Below are 19,279 nucleotides of genomic sequence, written 5' to 3'. Positions count from 1 at the left end.
ATAAAAAAAATAAGACTTTATATTCCTTTACAAAACATTTTATTGTAAAATCAAAATAACAATGTATTTAAACAAATCATCATCAAGGCAGGTGTCCAAAACTGCCTGCACAATAAAACAGTATTGATATAAACCATTTCTAATGTCCCATGATATACAGAGTTAACACTTCAGTCACCTCACCTACAATTTATGTTCAACCACAATTTCAGTTCCATCTGTCGTGTGGTCTTTAAAAGTCAAAAACAGCAATCAGCAGGAGTATTTACTCAAAGAGTAATTCTTAAACCCTACTGCCAAAATGATGTTTGTGGTTGACGACAACTGGAGCCTTAAGCTGTCAGCTGTTTTTTAGTACTACTTTTTTACTAGTAATTTATATGGTAATAACGCTTTGACAAATAACTCAATACAAAAAGTGAAATAAATAAGTAAAATGTAACAAATATGTACCACTACATCTTAGTTTCAAAAGTCTGCATCCAGAGTGAATTCACACTCCATCATGTTTGACATCACTCCAAATCTCTGATACTCTGCAACTCGTTTCTCGAAGAAGTTGGTTTTCCCCTCCAATGAAATGGATTCCATGAAGTCAAATGGATTTTCTGCTTGGTAAACCTTAAATGAGAGTAAAAAGTTACAAAAACTTGGAAAATTTCACAAACAACATACAAAAGTTAAACTTTCCCCACATATATTGCCACATTATGTAAGTATTATTCCATCATGGTCATATTTATACTAAGAATTAAATTTCTCTAAATCCTGAGGTCTGCACTTTTACATAACAGCTACCATTTACTATTCTCATATCTATATTTTGATTACAAAAATTACCTTAGTTAGTCCGAGGTCAGTGAGAAGCCGGTCTGCCACAAACTCAATGTACTGCTTCATCAAACAACTGTTGATTCCAATGAGATCAACCGGTAAGGCTTCCGTCAAAAACTCCTGCAAAATCAAACGTTATAGCTTTATAAAGCTCATTCACAGTTATAGCCTACTGACATTTTGATACCCCATCATCAGAAACTTGAGTGAAAAAGAGACTATAGAGCTACTGTTGATATTAAATAACAAAGCATCTTTCCTGCAATATTGCTGACCTGCTCAATGCTAACAGCTTTAGTGATGATGTCCTTCACACGGTCCTCTGATGGCTTTTTCAACAGGTAGCTGTACAGCAGGCAGGCAAAGTTACAGTGCAAGCCCTAAGAAACACATCAATATACAGGTAAGGACAGTTGATAGATGCAGAATAGGCTTTAACTGAGTTCATATCCAAATTGTGACAACATTTGACGACTAAAATCAAGGTAAAACAACTTCTAATGGTAAACAATAACAGTTTATAACAGCGTAGGACAATAAGTAAAGATTTCATCCCAAAGACGTGAATATATGCTGTCAAATTCCAATGCACAAAACCTTTTTTTGACAATCAGCCATCTGTTACAGGAGAAAAACTCTGGAATAGTTTACCCACTGAGCTGAAAATTCAAATAACTAACGGTTTGAAAGTTAAACCTGCACTCTTTAATGCATTTTAACTAATCAATAAACAGCATTTTTGTCTCATAGATAAATTTTTCTCAAAGAGGGAGCAAAATTGTGCAAAGTGGTGACAACACCTCTGCCTTTGCACAAAGCATTCTGAATCCCTTGCAGCTTGAAAGTGGAAAATGTTGCCAATTTTTAACTTTTTCTCCCACATTATGTGAAATTCATCTATAAAATGAAACACTGGTATCTTAATTACTAAATACAACTTATGAAGTGTGTTTTTAATTGAATTTACTTCTTAATTCAAAATGACAAGTAACCAAAAAAGAACATGTTAAAAATGGTCAAGGGATTACATATTGGTTACTTATTTTTTGTCTCCATTCATTGGGGTTCAAATTGAGCATACTAGTAAAATACAAACATTACTATTTGGAATAGTTTGTACTCACAAATATCTATCGAATAGACTGTATGCTTTGAACTTAATATCTTTGTTTAAATTCTCTTTACCTTCTGACAGAAATCATTTATAATGAATCCCAGTTCCTTTAAATGGTTATTTTTCTTCAAATTGGATTTTCAGTAGACAGTTTAAACAACATGCTGATTTGTTTTTGAGTTTATCTCACCTCATCCCTGCTAATCAGCTCATTGGAGTAGGTGAGGCCCGGCATTAGTCCTCTCTTTTTGAGCCAATAGATGGCAGCAAATGAGCCAGAGAAGAAGATGCCCTCCACTGCTGCAAAAGCCACGATTCGCTCCCCTGAAGAAAGACAGTTTCAAAACTATTTTCACTATCAGGGAAATGTAAAGCTCAGAACCTGAGCAGCTCTCGATATTATTGGTTTTACTTTATCTTGTTTTATCTTCCCTACCAAATGTGGATTTGCTGTCATTTATCCACTGGAGGGCCCAGTCTGCTTTTCTCTTCACACAAGGCATGGTCTGAATGGCATTAAATAAGTAGTCCCTGAAACACAAAAATAAAACAATGTAACCAGCCTTATCTAACCTTACAAAGATGTTGGATTAGCTGGTTCCCATGTCTGTCATTAGGGGGAGGATCCATCTTGCAAAGCTTTGAGCTGAAACATGTTGTTTGAGGAGAATGAGGCAGTAGTTACAGGTATGGTTTAGTTGTCACAGAACAGTAAATGGTTGTGACCGATGGAGAGAGAAGCATGGATGTAGCTATAGGGGTAGTTTTAGCAGAAATGGACCACATATAAAAAGAAGAACAAAGAACCATACCAAAAAGCTTTTCTTGGAGAAAGATGCTTAAGCTCTTTTCAGAGGCACTTGTTTAGAGACTTTTGTGTGATTGTAAATTGAGCACCATGAATAAAAATGCAAGTTACAAAAAATGCATTAAAACAATGGAAGACCTATAAAGACAGGGTATTACATAAATTCAGAAACTACTTTTTGAATACCCTGTTGGTGTAGAGTGAATCAAGTATTTATCTTTCTAACAGACATCAAAACAAAGTTCATCTGAGGTAACCTTTTGAGCAGGTGCATGTCTTACAAGATTGACTTTATCTGTATGTGGTCACACAGTTAATCCAAAGGCACTGAAGGAAAACACATGGTTGCATCTTTATGATATAATCAGAACAAGTGCAGGTGGATGAAACAAATTAGATAAATCCAACTCATTTTGAACAAAATATAGAACCTTACTGTCAGAATGGAAAATATAGAACCATTTAATCTCTGAAATCATCTAAACTGATCAATCTTCAAACATTTTCTGACCCACTAAGTATCAGAAGTTAAAACTTGACCAAATGAAATAACGGAGAGCAAATATTCCAAACCTCTCCCTCAAGTCCCTGATGTATGTGTTGATGAGCATGCTGTACATCTCTGAGTGAACAGTCTCTATAAGAATCTGAAAGCTGTAGAAGGAGCGCGCTTCAGGCACCTGGACCTCCTGGCAGAACCTTTGCACCTGTCAAAAACGACAGAAATAAAAGGGGTTCAACTCTAAACTTGTTCTAACAGGGTCGTGCTCAACAATTGTGCAACTCCAAAGTTGTGCTATGTTATAACTAATTTAGCAACAACATGTGTAAGGGAGGCAGTCATTTATTTGTGGATGTATCAAATAATATCAGTCACAAAAAATGGTTGTCTTTATAAGCAATACAATGTTTGGGCAGCTTGAAACATTGTCAGTTTTGCAAGGTGCCCTTCTTACCAGGTTCTCGTTGACAATGCCATCACTTGCAGCAAAGAAGGCCAATACATGAGAGATGAAGTGTTTTTCCTCAGGTTTCAAACGATCCCAGTGTGTCAAATCTTTGGAAAGATCAACCTGAAGAAAAAAAAAAAATCTTTGATCCTCCTGCGTTTCTGATTTTTTTTTAGTGATGACAGCTTAAATACACAATTTGCATTTGAGGGTGTCAGTATGAAGATATGGCATTGATAGTTAATTCTAATTCAAACAAAACTGAATATATGTCTGTATGTTTCTAATTATCAATGAAACTTTGAATAGACAACACAGTGCACATAAAGCAACCACAAGGGGTGGAAAGTATCTATGCATTTACTCAAAATACTTTAATTGAGTAGTTTTTTGGGTGCCCGTGATTTTTGAGTACAATTTGAAATCAGCACTTTAACTTCTACTTATGCAAGTTTTATCCAGAGTAACTGCCCTTTTACTTGAGTACAGTACTCTTGTACTTTTTCAGTTTTGTTGACAATGGAGTAGCACTTAGTAAAGGAATAATTCCACAAAATATCCCACACCCCTTTTGTAGACTGCAAAAACTGGAGTGTTGTTGTCTCAGGGTTCAACATTTCAGAGTTGATTTGACTTCCAATCCATGCATATTGTTAAATATTTAACACTTTCAAACGTGTAGTCAAACTATATGTATTGTGGACCAATAGACACTTTTAAAGTATTTAATTTGACCCTATGAGTTTTTTTTCTACAGTATCAATTTTTTCAGTGTAGTTTTCTTCATTACAGAGGTGTGACTTTACCTGAACAACCCGGTTGGAGATATATCCTCGTTATTCTTTCCAATATGGAAACGTCATTATTCTGCCGTACAACTCCTCGAAGCTCATAACACACTTTGAGTGAAATACTTTTTAGAGTACTTTGTCCACCCCTGGATGCCACCACCTTATTCTTGCAAAAATCATGCCTGCTCAGTGAAACAGACACCCACCTCTTCCACCGTCCAGAACGAGGCCTGGGCTTGCTTGTACATCTTCCAGATGTCGGGGTACTGAATGGGAAAGATAACAAACCGTCTAGGGTTCTCACGGAGCAACGGTTCATCTTCTGTCGTTGACCCATTTCTGCAGTCTGGGTCTTTCTCTCTAAAGTCAGTCTGAAAGAAGCCACAGCCCAGAGGGGTACAAGTAAGCGAATCTAGTATACGTTTCGCTTATTTTAAAATTTAGCACTGAATGATATCCAGTTTGCCTTCTTTCAAATTTAGTTTTGGTGCAGCTTAACTCCAATGTAGCGCTGCACCTTTAATACTAAAATAGACCACTGCGCATGCGCATTATCTGGTAGCATCCAAAACAAATTTATCATACTTAATATCCCCATTTTATCTTGTTTACATCATTATTAAAGACATTTTCAAAGTTTGTAGTTGTCTTCTCACATAATACCAGCTCCACAAATAAATTACACTGAATTTTTCAGATGCCTACGTTGTTTTAGACAAGCGAATACGTCACTAATAGTTAGCTTAAGGTTACATTACTTGTGCAGAGACGGATGAAATGTCGGTCAAAAACTTAATATTTACTGTAATACACACAAGACTTTGACCAAGTAGAAACATCTCCATCGTCCGAAAAATATGTTGACACGCTCATTAGTAAAAGAATAGCCAGTATAATGGTTTATTTCGCGCAAGGGTCACATTATAAAAGCGACTTACCGTATTATTTAGAGTAAAAGACTGCTTGTCTATGTTCGTGACATCCATCCCTTGCGAAGACAGTATTTACCCCCCGGTGTCATTGAATTTGGTTGTTCTAGCTGGTGCTCTGTGCCATAACCTTGCCAATGCCTGAATGCAGCTGGTGCTTTGTTGGATAAACCATTTAAACAGAAAGCCTCATAGAGACAGCGCCTCTTGTGCCCAAACCAGAAATGCACTATTACAAAACCTCATAGGCGACGTATAACAGACTATGACGGTGACATGCTCAGACATAGCTCTCACTGACTGTGATGATAAACTCAAGTTAACCGTCAGTTTTAGTCACTCATAGTAGTCATAAAGTATGTAAGAAATAGAGCACATTTATATGTCTTCAAATGACCAAATGTTTATTTGACAAGGATGTATTATTTCAGACATCTTTAATACAAATAGAATGCTTAGAAATGTAATGTAAACATGTAGGAATGTACAATTTCTAGCTTGTTCATCGACAGCATAGCAAAGGAACAAATTCAAAGCTGGATGCCAAAATCTACACTGGACAAAATCTACACTGGTATGTTGTGTATTCCCAACCGAAACACATCGTTTGTGCATGCCCACGCACAGTTTTGGGATTTGAGCATGAACACTTGATGAAAAGCCATTGGTGGATCATCATCAACCTATGAGAGAAGAGAGTGTTAGACAACCAATTCTTTCTCGTGAAAAAAGGAATAACAGTCAGATTAAGTATTTGTGCACTTTTTTAAACAAAGGTAAGAGAACAATGTTGCATTTGAAATTATTAGTGCAGGTTTTATACCTGTGATTTGCTTACCGCACCACTAAGCAAAAATGGTGGGCACGCTAGTGATCATTGGGTTTAACTAGTTTTCAAGTACCAAGAAGGTGACTTACTCATTCCTGGAATAAATCACTGTAAGTTGTTTTAGGTTTCTGCCTGATGAAGAGAAGTTTTGCCACTTGCCACTGTAACTTTGCTAAATGTTCTAGCGCTGAGCTCGTGGTGGATCAATGTTGGGTCTATCTGTACAAATAATACAATAGAGTACGGTCTAGACCTGCCCTCTTTGTAAAGTGTCTTAAGATTTTTGTTATGAGTCAGCACTATATAAATAAAGCTTGACTGATTAAATGAGCTAACCTGCTAAAGGACAGAGGGGTAAACCACATAGTATCCTGCCAACAGCATTCTGACAAGTATTAAGTGCATGTGATAAAAAGTAATTGTAGCGACTCCAAAAACCAGCCTTGTCGCTTGAGAGGAAAGGTGTGGGTCCTGTATTTGTCTGACGCGCTGCCGGCTTGTCAAGAGAAGCCCACTGAGGCTCTGAATGCACTTTAGGTGTTTTTAACGAAACAGCGACTGTTACACACTGGATGGATTCGAGTACACAGTAGCAACAAAAGGCAAAGCGAAGCGGTCAACAAAAATTATGGCTACCCCGCTCCCCTCTCTCCTCCTGACTGCAGGTAAGCACGCCTCTAAGTAGTAACCGGCATTCACCACATACGTCACGTGACCCAAGCTCCCGTGCGTTACCACAGCAACCCAAACACCACATGACACATACACACATACTACATTATGGCTCCTACAGTAATAAATGATGTAACAGAAACAATCTGCTAATCAGGAATTTATAACAACCCCAAACATTTAAAATTTGATAGTAACAGAAGAAACAAATGCATTTAACCAGAAATGGAAATGCGAGCTCTTTTAGTGATCCAGATCATTTGAGTTAGCTCAGCTAGAAGAATCAGCTCTTTGGACTCCCAAGTGGCTCTTCATTTGGTATCAGTTTGGCTTCATTTGACCAGCCAAATTTGTCAATGTCATGACATATGATTGATATTTGTACTGTTATTTTATTTCAATTTAGCTTTTATTTTAAGATTGATGAAAATATCATGCAATTATTCTGTGAATATCCTGTCTCACCAAAACACCTTGTAGGGCAGATAAAATCTGCTGAATAGGAGGGCTGTATGAAACCCCTGGTAAGAAACCATAATACGCCACTATCAAGCATGAGTCCTTAACTCTGTAAAGTGTGATACCTCAATTAATAGCCAGAAAATTCTCATTTTTTGGAATTGAGATGTTTATTTAACCTAACTTAATCCAAAATAAGCGGAAATAGCCATAAAATTTTACAATTTTTGTTTGTATCACATTTGATGCAGTAGACATTTCTGGGGAGTGGTAATCCACTGGAGGGCATCTTTTATGATTCATCTGATAGTATACAACAGGATTTTAAGGAAATTATTTATCATTTTGATCGTACAGGGGCCACTCAAAATTTTGTATCAAACATGATACATTTGGCTTTAAAGGGTTAATATGTGGTGAGCCTGTTGCAGAATGGTATAACCATCTTTCTGATATAAGTTAATCATTATGTGAAGTTTTAGGCTTAGTAAAGCCAGGTAAACTAACTAAAAAGGTTGCATCTTGCTTCAGGAGACTGGCACAAACAAGTGACTATCAACAAAAATGCACTGGCTTACCTGTAACTGTCCAAATACCATGATGAGGATGCAGCTGTCTATCGTTGGTTGGAAGTCTTGTTCTGTGATGATGTGCTTAATACGCTTGAAAGGCAGTCCCTGTGGATTAGGCACAATAACATAAATAGAAGACACAGACGAATGCATCATATTTTTGTTGTAAAATAATTTCACCAGAAAAGGATTGATTGTTTGGGCCACTGTGTTAAACTACACATCAGGGTTCCTGCAGATCTGATAAAAGTCTTAAATTAATCTGAAATTTAAGGCCATAGAAAGTCTTATTTCAACTGGTGAGTGGTCTTTGATTTTAGATGACACTTTGACTAAGGCATGTCTTCATCCAGTCTTTTTTTATAGCTACATATTTTAAATTTAATTATTGTTTCAGAGTTTATGCTTGTCCACTGGGAACAGTGGAAATGTCTCCTAAAATACCACATTTATCAGTATGTGGTATGTTAACTGAGGCATTAAATGTGCCATAAGTCAAATCAGAAAGTTCAGCAGGTGCACTGAGAAATCTTAAAAGCCTTTCATTTTTGACTGATTGCTGCACAAAAAGTGGTATCATTTTTGGTATCAAAAGCGTCTTAAAAGTCTTAAATCTCATTTTGAAAGATTGTAGGAACCCTGACATATACTGTAACACAAAAATAACAGCTAAAAATACAACATAAGTTTACAGAGTTCACTTTTCCACAGCTTTTACGGTTGGTGATTAATATAAACATAAATAATACTTACAGCTAGTTTAGCAGCAATGGCTTCTCTCCCCTGAAAAGGAGATCCTTCCCACGTCAAACAGGCTTCAGGAGACTATGAAAAACAAAACAACTTTTCATACAGTGACTCACACTTTAATTTTCTGATCTAACATCCAAGTCTAAGAAAACAGCAACACTATGTGTCAAGTGTGTGAGGTGTCTGTGGGTTGGACATTACATGTTGATACTGCAGATTTGAAGAGTTTTAATTTATTTGGGATAGTTATATTTAAATGGACACCTGACAAACGTACATATAGGTTACCCAGGTCCATCCTGTTTGTATTATCAAACTGGTTGTAATATGCCTGAACAAAGTCTTCTCCGATCTTCTGCCATATTTCTTTCTCTCCAGCCATTTCTAAAGCCCTGGATCTGTAAAAAGATACAAGCCAAAAAGACATCAAATTAAAATTCTCTGAATAATCTAGTCAAGTAGAAGGGTTTTTTTTTTCAGTGAAAACACAACCATCATGTAGACCAATGATCATCAACTGGCGGGGGATATCACGTCCCCCACTGCCTTACCCTGAACCTAACCACTCGGGTTTTAATGCCTAAGCCTAAGATGTACGGACTTCCAGTTGAGACTTCCGGTATGGATTGGATGTATGTCGGCCATCTTGTGTGCATCAAGGTACTCCTGCCACCATTAGCCCTAACTCTCAATAGTGAAGAATCCTTTACAAAATTCCTGGATCCATCCCCATGTGCCTCGCACATGCAGCACTCACGATTACTCCCTTGCCGGTGGGGTGGAAACGCATTGAGGTAAAGCATTGACTTCACTCCTGATGCCATCAGATGCACTGACAATCTCACCCATGGTCTCACTGGACGACTGGAAGTCATGGCAGAGGGTGAATATTCCTCTATTCCTCCCAGCATTGTGAGTACTCTCGCTACAATTCACTGTCTTTCTCTCTGTTACGCTCCGACTCATCTCCTCGACCAAACGCGTGTCTTTCAAACTCTATAAACTCCAGAACTTTGAATAGAAACACCCAAAAAACTACTGCTGGGATTGAAGTTACTCATGTCCGCCATCTCCTGGTGTAAAGTGGCAACAGTGCAGACCTCTGCCATTAGCCCTATCTCCCAATAGTAGAATCCTTCAAAAAAAAATTCCTGGATCCAGAAGGTGATCCAGATCACTCCCAAAATCTAATTAGTTCTTCCTTATGCCATTTCTAACATTACCTGAAAATTTCATTAAATCCGTCCACAACTTTTTGAGTTATGTTGCTAACAAATGAACAAACGAACAAACCCATCCTATCACATAACCTCCTTGGCGGAGGTAAGTATTGCTCTAATGGCAGCTGCAGTTTAGAGGACTGGCACTGATCTCACTGCCAAAGGCAATTTTTTTTTTTACATTTTTGAAGGGAAAAAAAAAAGAACCAAATAGCATTTAGTAGCTTGTCTAAGTTAACAATAAAAATATTGGATCAGATGGAATAATGAGCTTGAATCCAATATTTTTACAATGCTTGACTATTTATGAAGAATAAATAGCTTTTCTCAAAGGTAAGAGGGAAACTAAGAATTTAAGACAGAAATATGGAAAGCTATCTCCAATTATGCTTTATATTTGAACGACAAAACGAGAATTTAGCTTAGTGTTTTGTCAAGGAGGCCTTCTCATTTATGTCAGCCAGACCTACAACTAAATCAATTTAATTAATTCAATTAGAGCTTAAATTGGTAACATATTGATATGAACCCACAGGAAAACCGTTAGTTTACAGCAACAGTGTTTTTGGTAACACGAAAAAGCATAAATAACAGAGAAAGCACGTATGAGACTACCATGAAATCATTTGTCAAGACTTTTCCATGATAAGGGCGGTGTTCTGACCCGTTATTAGCAGCCTGCTGGGCTTAGAGGAGAAAATCTAAGTCTTCTGCTAAGCCACTGCAATCAGTCTTTATGAAACATCACACTAAAATATCACTAAAACTTGTCAGCAGTTCTGTACTGACAGCCACCACTATAACCTGTCCGATAGAAAACTTTCCGTTAGCGTTAGCACACTTTGGCCCCTCTAGAAAATGTGTCACTCTTCTGTCCGAAATATCTCTCTACAGCACTCTTCTAAAGCGATAATGATATCACAAGTGGTTATAACACGTTTTGGTTGAGGAAAACGTAACCGGAAACAGTTTGAAATATTCCCGTTATTTTTTCTCTTACTTTTTTAATCAGCAGACGAGTCAGCGTGCACACAAATTCAGCTTAATCGAGGCTGATGCGGTTCCCGCTTCCTTCTTCATCTGATTTGATTGGCGGTTGGTAAACTAGCTTAAGATACATTACCGCCACCTACAGGAGTGGAGTGGTGAAGTAGTGAACGGGCAAGAAACAAAACTAAACTCTTTCAACCAGTCTTGTTGTTTTAACAAACATTTGTTTAATGTTAAACAAAAAATAAGGCCTTATTTGCTTTCATTTTGATTTTTTTGCGGACTTCAGGAAGCAAAAATGTTAAAAATTCTGTTGTCACTTTGTCGTGCTGGGGTATGGAGTGTAGATTAATGAGAATATTTTTTTTAGACTATAGCATCGGGTTGCAACATTACAAAATGGAAAAAAGTGAATACTTTCTTAATGCACTGTACATAAAGTAAATTCTCTATAACCTGCTCCCTCATAATGTGCTATATCCATTGATATCTCCACACCAGCCCACTTTGCGCTTGCCCTTGTGCTTGCCCAACCACAACTTCCAAAATGTCTGTCAATTAGACCTATTACAATAGCAAATTATTTTATCATTTCCTGTCCAAATGTTATCTTTTGACTGCTGTTCTTTCCATGCTTTGTTAAATTTAAACCTAATTCCTTCACTTAAAAAAATGGCACATCCATACCTCTTCCGTCCTTCCTAATATTCTTTATGTGTAACTCTGAATCAAAAATGTCCACTGTGATATAAATCACATTTATTATCAGTATATAACAGTGAGATATTTAATCCCATGATAAGCCACCATCCCAACATTATGCCAATGAGCTACATGTCCCTTTACCTCACACTTCATCAACTGCTTCCCACCCTAGATTTTGGACTCCTAGTCCTGCTGCTCTTTTCCCCCACTTTGTTTGTGACAAACAGATTATAACTTCAACTATCAGTCATACAAGTTATTTTCTCTCAACCTCAAAAGTGTCTTCCTTTGCTTTGCTTTGAGCCTCACATGATCTTAAGTTGTTCAGTGGTCTTTATCTTGGAACTAGTTTTGTCTTGCTGCACAAATAGGCCTACTCACTTGACTGCTTCAGCATGTCATCCTTGAAGATATCTATGCATGACAAACATTTCACACAGGCTGACCAATGCCATGCACTCGCTTATGTTCCTTTACTGCCCTGAGCGAAGACTGTCAGAATCTCTTCTGCTACAACAATGTAGCCACAGTGATGCCTTCAACAACTGAGCTCTAAAAGACAGCAGAAACTTGTCTCAAATAAATCTTTAATGGTTACTTTAAAAACATCAACAGAAAATAAATGAAAAATCTCTTTTTAAAAACTACTTTGGCAAATAATCAAATAATGAAAGTTGTAATTTTTGGGATTGGTAATGGCAATATCACATTTCTAAGGTACAGCTATCTCCCAGTGACCAGATCCAAGGTTACAAAATTCATACACAAGTCCATCCTTCAGAAACTTCAATCATCATAATCTAACCAGGACAGCTCATCTTTGATGTGCTTTTTTAAAAAGGTGCTATCACAATGTAGTGCCATATCAAATGGTATCCATCCCCTGTAAAGTGTGTGAAAAAAGTGAATATTTTTAAATGGAAGACATTAAATGCTTAACTGGATGAGACTGATCTTGTTTGGGGAGAGTGCTGAGACATTAGAAATACATATCAATTCATTAACAGCGTGCAGGTCTTTACAAACACCATTTACAGGAATGTAATTTATAAAAAAAGCTGGGTTAATTCTTCATGTGATACGTCTGAAGAGCTCATTCTTTAGTACCATCTTTACAGTGTCCTATAGGCATGTTGGATGACTTTTACCTCCTGAATTGTCACAAATCCAACATCATCTGATATTTTTTCCTCACGTGAAACAAGACAGAAATAAGACCCATTGAGGCACTTATAAAATCCTTTTGCTACAGTTCAGTGCTCGCTTGTTGCTGCCAGTAAAGTGACACTCAAAACGATGAATGTCTTTACACACTTGACTTCCTGTTTCTTGTTCATAAAGGCTACTATTGCTTATTTGAGGCCATTGCACAGATAGTTCCTCTTGCAATGGATGGCAGTAAAAGTTCTCTCAATAGTTTCACCAAGCAGGCCTCTGAGGTTAGAACCAAGTTGTGTGTTAAATGCTCTGTTGTGTCACTGCTCTGGCTGTGATGGGAAATAATCATCTGTCCGGAACACACTGGGGATCTCTTGACGTTGATGTGGTGCTGGTCTTCTTGGGCTGGATGGTTTCTGCCAAACAAAAATGAACGGTTATTATTGAAATGCAAAGGATTTAAAAATATTGATTGGAAAAGGCACTTCACTAGCAATTTCATGTTCGTCAAATCAGCACCTAGAATTCCACTGCTTGGTGGAAACGATCTATTATACTCAATGGTCATGGAAAGTAAATTGAACAAAAGAAAAGAAAAATTCACAAGTACATGAAGGAGCTCTCACATTAAGGAAGCCTGGTACAGTCATTGTGCGAAGAATTTTCTTGAAAGCACCAGGCAGTGTTCCCAGTTCTCCTTCTGCCTGTGTGACCTGCTCCTCCATCGCATTAACATTGGCTCCCACCATCTTTACAAAGGCCTGCAAGCAAAGCAAGAATTTATATGAAAAGCTGACCCAATTTACATTCTTTTAAAAACAGCAGAGAGACGAATTACATTCAAGGGAGTTCAAGTGTATCATATGTAAGCCTGCAATTACATTTAACAGACTTGATGTTTATAGGCTTACTGTGAGACCTTATGAGTAATTCTAAGCTTAATCACAGGTTGCTTTTATGTACAGTGCTTTACAAATTTATTAGACCATCTGCCATATTTGTCTCAGAGACCATCCAGCATCATGAAGTGCTTTAATGCGGACTCTTTCATTTTCAGTGACCTCTCCACGTTTTACCATTTTGAACAGGAATGAGGAATTTCAAACTGAATTCACCTTTTTATACCCAAATTTGAGCCAGCTCACTGGGCTTCTCTGAGATCTCAGAAATTAATTAAGCATAACATTCGACCACTAAAACTAATTTTTCTGTTCAGGAATGCAAGTAAATAACTATAATTTGACATATTAATCAAGAAATAATAATGTTCTTTACTATTTTTTCAGTTTTTTGTAAATCAGTTAATTTGAAAATTCATGGATAACAATAATAATTATATTTCAGCAATAAAAATATCATTTGGGTTAAAGAGCTTCTACATATTGGTGTATTAACTATTGCAGAAACATAAAAAATGATTTTGGTAATTACCAATGCTGTTAATTTGGGGCAGCTGTGGCATAAACCTTACTTTGGGTGGTGGTCTAATAAATTTGTTAAGCACTGCATATATTTCTTTTACTTCGTATTTGTAAAAGCATATTTACTTATTATTTGTTCTTCTGTTGCTTTACTTGTTTGAAAGCTGGCTGCTGTAACAACACAATGTCCAAGTGTAGAATTTCCATCATTCTAGGGTTATTACCACAATATCAGATTTCTTAACCTCAATTTGATACAATTAAAAATGAAACTAGAAAAGCACTCAGAGAGCGCAGACCTCCGCCATTAGCCCTATCTACCAATAGTAAAGAATCCTTTAAAAAATTCCTGGATCCAGACAGACTAACAAACTAACAAACCCTGCCGATCACATAACCTCCTTGGCAGAGGTAAGAATATTGATACCCATTTAGATATCACATCATAAAAACACAAATCCTAGGCATCCAGTATTGGGCAACTTCTTGTTTTTAATGACAAAAAAATGCAGGCAAAATCTTTAACACTATAGTAATTGCACAAATAGGTTTGGTTACCAAGTATTTGTGCAATTTAGACAGTATTCTCATTGTATTTTACTAAAGGGCTCTTTACTCCACAGTGCTCAGCCACAGGCACAGCTGGGTGGTAAAACATGAATGTTTGAAGCATCACAGAAAGTAAATTTTGTTCTTTGGCATCTATGGTTTGGTTAAAATCAAAAGAATAATGTCAGGGCAACAAACACAACTAGCAGTTATAGGTCATTACTTTTTCTAAAACTGGCTCATTTTATAACAAAACAGAAGAAGACTTGTTAAGAAGCTGAAAAAATGGCTCTTATTGCTGTGCTAAATTAAAAGATCGCGATCACTCAGAAGAGAAGTAATTCCCATCGCTTAGCTAAGAGAATATTTGTTTTCATTTATCTGTTAGTTGTATTTGTTGGCAATGCTGCTTTACGTGTGTGAGAGAGATGGTGAGAGTGGTTTTATCGCAGTTTGTAGATACAGTATGTATTTGTGCCATGAAAACAAGACAAAAGATCTGATAACCTTCTTCTGTAGGACTTTTCCAATGAACTTATTAACATACACTATATAGACAAAAGTACTGGGCCAAGCCTGTTTATTATTTAATTCAGGTTCAATCAGACCCATAGCTACAGGTGTATAAAATCAAGCACCTAGTTTCCAATTGCAAACAGAGAGTCCGGGTTTGGCAGATGTCAGGAGAACACTACCTGCCTGACTGCATTGTACCCAACTGGGAAATTTAGTCAAGGAGGGATAATGGTATGGGGCTGTTTTTCAGGGTTTGTGCTAGGCCCTTTATCTCCAGTGAAGGGCAATCTTAATGCTTCAGCATACCAAGACATTTTGGACAATGCTACGCTTCCAACTTTGCAGCAACAGCTTTGGGGAAGGCCCGTTTCTTTTCCAACATGACTGTGCCTGTGCAAAGCAAGGGCTACAAAGACAAAGTTTGAGGAGTCTGGGGTGGAAAAACCTCAATGTCATTTTTGGGATGAACTGGAACAGAGATTGCGAGCCAGGCCTTCTTGTCCAACATCAGTGCCTGATCTTAGAAATGCTCTACAGAATGAAAGGGCACAAATTCCCTCAGAAACACTTGAGAAGCCTTCCAGGAAGAGTGAAAGCTGTTACAGCTGTAAAAGGGGGGACTATTTCCATATTAAAGCACATGTATTTGAATACGATGTCATTAATAGTCTCTGTTGGTGTAATGGCCAGGCAGCCAAATACTTTTGTCCTGGTCTTTTCAGTACAAGTGATCATTAAAATAATGCAGATTGTATCATTTTAAAGCATGTAGTACCAAAATGTATTAAAGTATAAAAATGTTGACAACAGATGTCCAACTAACTGATACAAATTTAAAGCCTATGTATCTACTCATCAGTGCTGACTAAAACCAACAATTCAAAAGCTTCTTTAACAAAGAAAGACAGAGTTTTAGTTTCAGATGGTATCATTGGGTAGAAAACATTATTAGGATGTGAAAACAGGAAGACGCTTCACCTTCTAAACAGTTCTATTTTAGGAGGAGGAAATGCTACACCCAACAGAGATAATACGGTTATTGATATGGTTTGTCTTTTTCATACAAACCAACATACTTACATTTCCTGTAGGTAGTTATCATTAAACTGCTGTGATACTATGCCAACATCCTTTTTCAAGTATTACTTACCTCTAACTTATCAATTCTTCTGTATATTTGTCTCATTTCATCAGACTTCTGTTGAATTTGAGGTAGGTTTTCATTCACTATCTGGGATGTGTCATTACGGATCTAGAAGAAAATCAAAGAGGCAAATGAGAGCTGTGCATAGGTGTAGTTCTATTTGAAATGTTAGAGTGAACAGATAATCTTCCATGAAGTCATAAAAACATGAATCTTCTTACCATGTCCAGCATTCCAACAAACTCATCCACCCTCGTCAGCATTTCTTCTAAACTCTTCTCCAAGCACAGGATCTAGACAACATCAAAAACACCACTGTGAAATTATTACACACATACTTTAACTATGTAGAAACCAAAGCTGCATCACATGACTGGAGCAAGCCTAAGACTTAGATTAGTTTTGTTTAATTCACCTCAGATTTGGTTGCACATGCCAGTCAGAGCCGTAATTCTATTAAATGCCTTCAAATTGTGTCAGCAGGAACCACAAGGTCAAAACACAGATGCCTTTGTCTGTCTATAGATTCAACTAACTGGCTGAACTTCTTCCAAAACAGTCTGGAATCACACATTTCCACTTAATGTTAATTCATGGGTCCTGTTCAGCCTGTGTCTACAAATATAGAAACTGTCTTCAATAGGCTGAGGATGGGTTACCTTTCTGCTCTGCACAAAAAGTTAGTCTAAAGTTATGAATTATCATTTTAAATTTGTTTGACCAGAATGGAATGTAAAGAGTTTTAGTTTTAAAAACAGGCACATATCACAATTTGCAGGATTTTAAATTCTGATTAAATTCATAAAATTTTGAAAATTATAATCTTTAATCAGTGATTAGTGATTATACTTTTTGATTGTCACAACAACCATAATACCTTAAAATTCATTAACCAGCTTATTATCGGTATATTTAAATGTTAAAGATCTCGTTCTAAATTTCTACAGCTACTTTTTAAGCACACTGTATTGACCCTTGTGGCGAAATGCCTCATTAAGACTAATAAACTCAACCCTCATGACTTGGACCAGACTTAGGACTTCCTCGACAGTAATAAACGGACCAATCAAGGCCATGACACGACTTCAGTGTTGCTTAGCAACCGCTGCACTAAGCCGTTGGTCATTGGTCTTTAGCTTTAAAGATTTATTAGCTATGACCATTGCAGTGATACAGGAGAGGGTTGTAATGCAACTATTACATAGGGCTAGTAATCATACCTTAGCTAGCAGTCAGACAGCCTTAACGTGGTTTAAAGACTTGGTTGTACAGGTTTTCACCACAAACCTCTTCTCCAGCTGTCGCCTTGATGTAGGCGGAGTAGCTGAGGGCGGTGTGTCTCAGTATTTCGTCGTCCTGTTCTGGGTAGTGCTGCTCGGATGTCCCGGGCTCTGCTGCTTCGTTGTGGCTCGGGCTCTGAGGGATAACGTTAGCTGCTGCGCCAAAGCTCGGACTCTGCGACACGGTCCCGCTGCTGAGGATTTCACTCACCATGGACAGACTGCTGGCACTCTGGGACACGATACCGCTGTCTCTGCTTATCTCAGCGCTGGACTCCTCCAGGGGAGACAACAGGCCCACTCTGTCCACTCGATGAGGATGGTCCATGTCTATCGTCTGATAGTCTTTTTGCTCTACTGCCGTGTTTTGCCTTGTCAAATGACTGGATCACGTGGGTTGGGCTTCCTATGGTAACACAAACGGGTCAAAACAATGGAGAGCGTAAAAAAGCTCGATGGCTCTCGCCTTTTTAACCCAGTTCAACTGAATGAATCTCTAAATGATCAGTGAAAATTTAATTGAAAAAAAATTAAATTTAAAGTTCCTTTTCACATTCCGAAAGCGAAATGAAACACTGACATGGTCATTTGTGACATCTGTGATATGTATGGAAGCCCTACAAGGACATAGAGCCAAATTTTTTTTTGTTCTGTTTTCTCTTGATAACAAAATATATTTTAATGGAAGCCCATTCCCGCAACCTAAGAAATTTAATTTAGGCAACTGTACAAAGAAATTACTAAAACAACAAATCCTAAATCGAAATTATGAGATAGTAAGTCATAATTTACTAATAAACAGTCGAAATTAGGACAAAGTAGGTCAAATTTACGAGATAGGAAGTCATAAATGAGATAGTGAGTCACAGGTATAGGACAAAAAAGTCGAAATTTCAACTTTTTTCTTACAGCTCATTTTTTAAAATCCCATTACACATCTTGAAAAAAAATAGAAATAATAATAATTTGATTTAAATTATGCATAAATATGTCATAAAAAATAAATATGGGGGGGGGGGGGGGGTCAAAATTATAATTAAAAAATGCGTAATGTCTTAATTAGGATAAAAGTCAGAATTATTGGAAAAAGTTAATAACCATGTAATAAGGCAGCATCAAGTAAGTCATAATGATGAGATAAGAAAGTCAGAATCGTGAAAAAGGTTTGATTTTTACTTTTTATCTCATAATTTTGACTCTCTTTCTCAGAATTTAGACTGTTTATCTAAAATGTTGCCATCATATAATTAATAATTATGACTCACAATCTCTTAAAAGGCTTTTCATCTCTTAATTATGGCCTCATAACTTTGACATTTCATCACAATGTCAGTTTTTTCCATATAATTTTGACTTATCATACACTTATATCACATGATATATATATACCAATGCATTTTTATTTAACAGTCTAATTACAGTTGCTTTAAGCAAGACCAAAATTTGAAAGGATACAAAAGTGGCTGATTATGTTGAACTAATATTCTGTAAATAGGGAGAAATATATTTCTATAATCTGTTTAATGTTTTAACATTTCTTAACAACTTAACATTTCATGACATATCATGTAGTTGCAGTCTCGGCCAG

At 37.0% G+C, this 19,279-nt stretch overlaps 3 protein-coding genes across 4 annotated transcripts; all 3 read right to left on the bottom strand.

Annotated features, from left to right (window-relative positions):
• Nucleotides 1-53: 53 nt before the first annotated feature.
• rrm2b (ribonucleotide reductase M2 b) lies at nt 54-5,680 on the bottom strand. 2 transcript variants are annotated; one of them, XM_041809747.1, is made up of 9 exons: nt 5,436-5,680; nt 4,704-4,868; nt 3,713-3,829; nt 3,330-3,463; nt 2,385-2,479; nt 2,139-2,272; nt 1,110-1,214; nt 841-954; nt 57-621 (listed from the first exon to the last, which is right to left on the bottom strand). In XM_041809747.1, the coding sequence occupies exons 1-9, from the start codon at nt 5,481-5,483 to the stop codon at nt 469-471; spliced, it is 1,065 nt and encodes a 354-aa protein (XP_041665681.1). In that variant the 5' UTR covers nt 5,484-5,680; the 3' UTR covers nt 57-468. The 2 variants fall into 2 exon arrangements, with proteins under 2 accessions (XP_041665682.1, XP_041665681.1); XM_041809748.1 differs by lacking the exon at nt 4,704-4,868 and having other exon boundaries at nt 54-621.
• A 133-nt stretch (nt 5,681-5,813) lies between these two features.
• LOC121524388 (nuclear transport factor 2-like) lies at nt 5,814-11,022 on the bottom strand. The gene is made up of 5 exons (XM_041809749.1): nt 10,929-11,022; nt 8,986-9,106; nt 8,712-8,783; nt 7,965-8,063; nt 5,814-6,109 (listed from the first exon to the last, which is right to left on the bottom strand). The coding sequence occupies exons 2-5, from the start codon at nt 9,088-9,090 to the stop codon at nt 5,993-5,995; spliced, it is 393 nt and encodes a 130-aa protein (XP_041665683.1). The 5' UTR covers nt 9,091-9,106; nt 10,929-11,022; the 3' UTR covers nt 5,814-5,992.
• Nucleotides 11,023-12,203: 1,181 nt separating this feature from the next.
• On the bottom strand, nt 12,204-18,075 carry bloc1s4 (biogenesis of lysosomal organelles complex-1, subunit 4, cappuccino). The gene is made up of 5 exons (XM_041809221.1): nt 17,699-18,075; nt 16,633-16,704; nt 16,418-16,519; nt 13,408-13,542; nt 12,204-13,197 (listed from the first exon to the last, which is right to left on the bottom strand). Exons 1-5 carry the CDS (start codon nt 18,017-18,019, stop codon nt 13,099-13,101), a joined length of 729 nt encoding a protein of 242 aa, XP_041665155.1. The 5' UTR covers nt 18,020-18,075; the 3' UTR covers nt 12,204-13,098.
• Nucleotides 18,076-19,279: the final 1,204 nt, after the last annotated feature.

The sequence above is a fragment of the Cheilinus undulatus genome, linkage group 16, assembly GCF_018320785.1.
Source record: "Cheilinus undulatus linkage group 16, ASM1832078v1, whole genome shotgun sequence".
NCBI lineage: Eukaryota > Metazoa > Chordata > Actinopteri > Labriformes > Labridae > Cheilinus > Cheilinus undulatus.
Note: the sequence above shows the minus strand (reverse complement) of the source record. Positions and strands in the feature narration are given on the sequence as shown.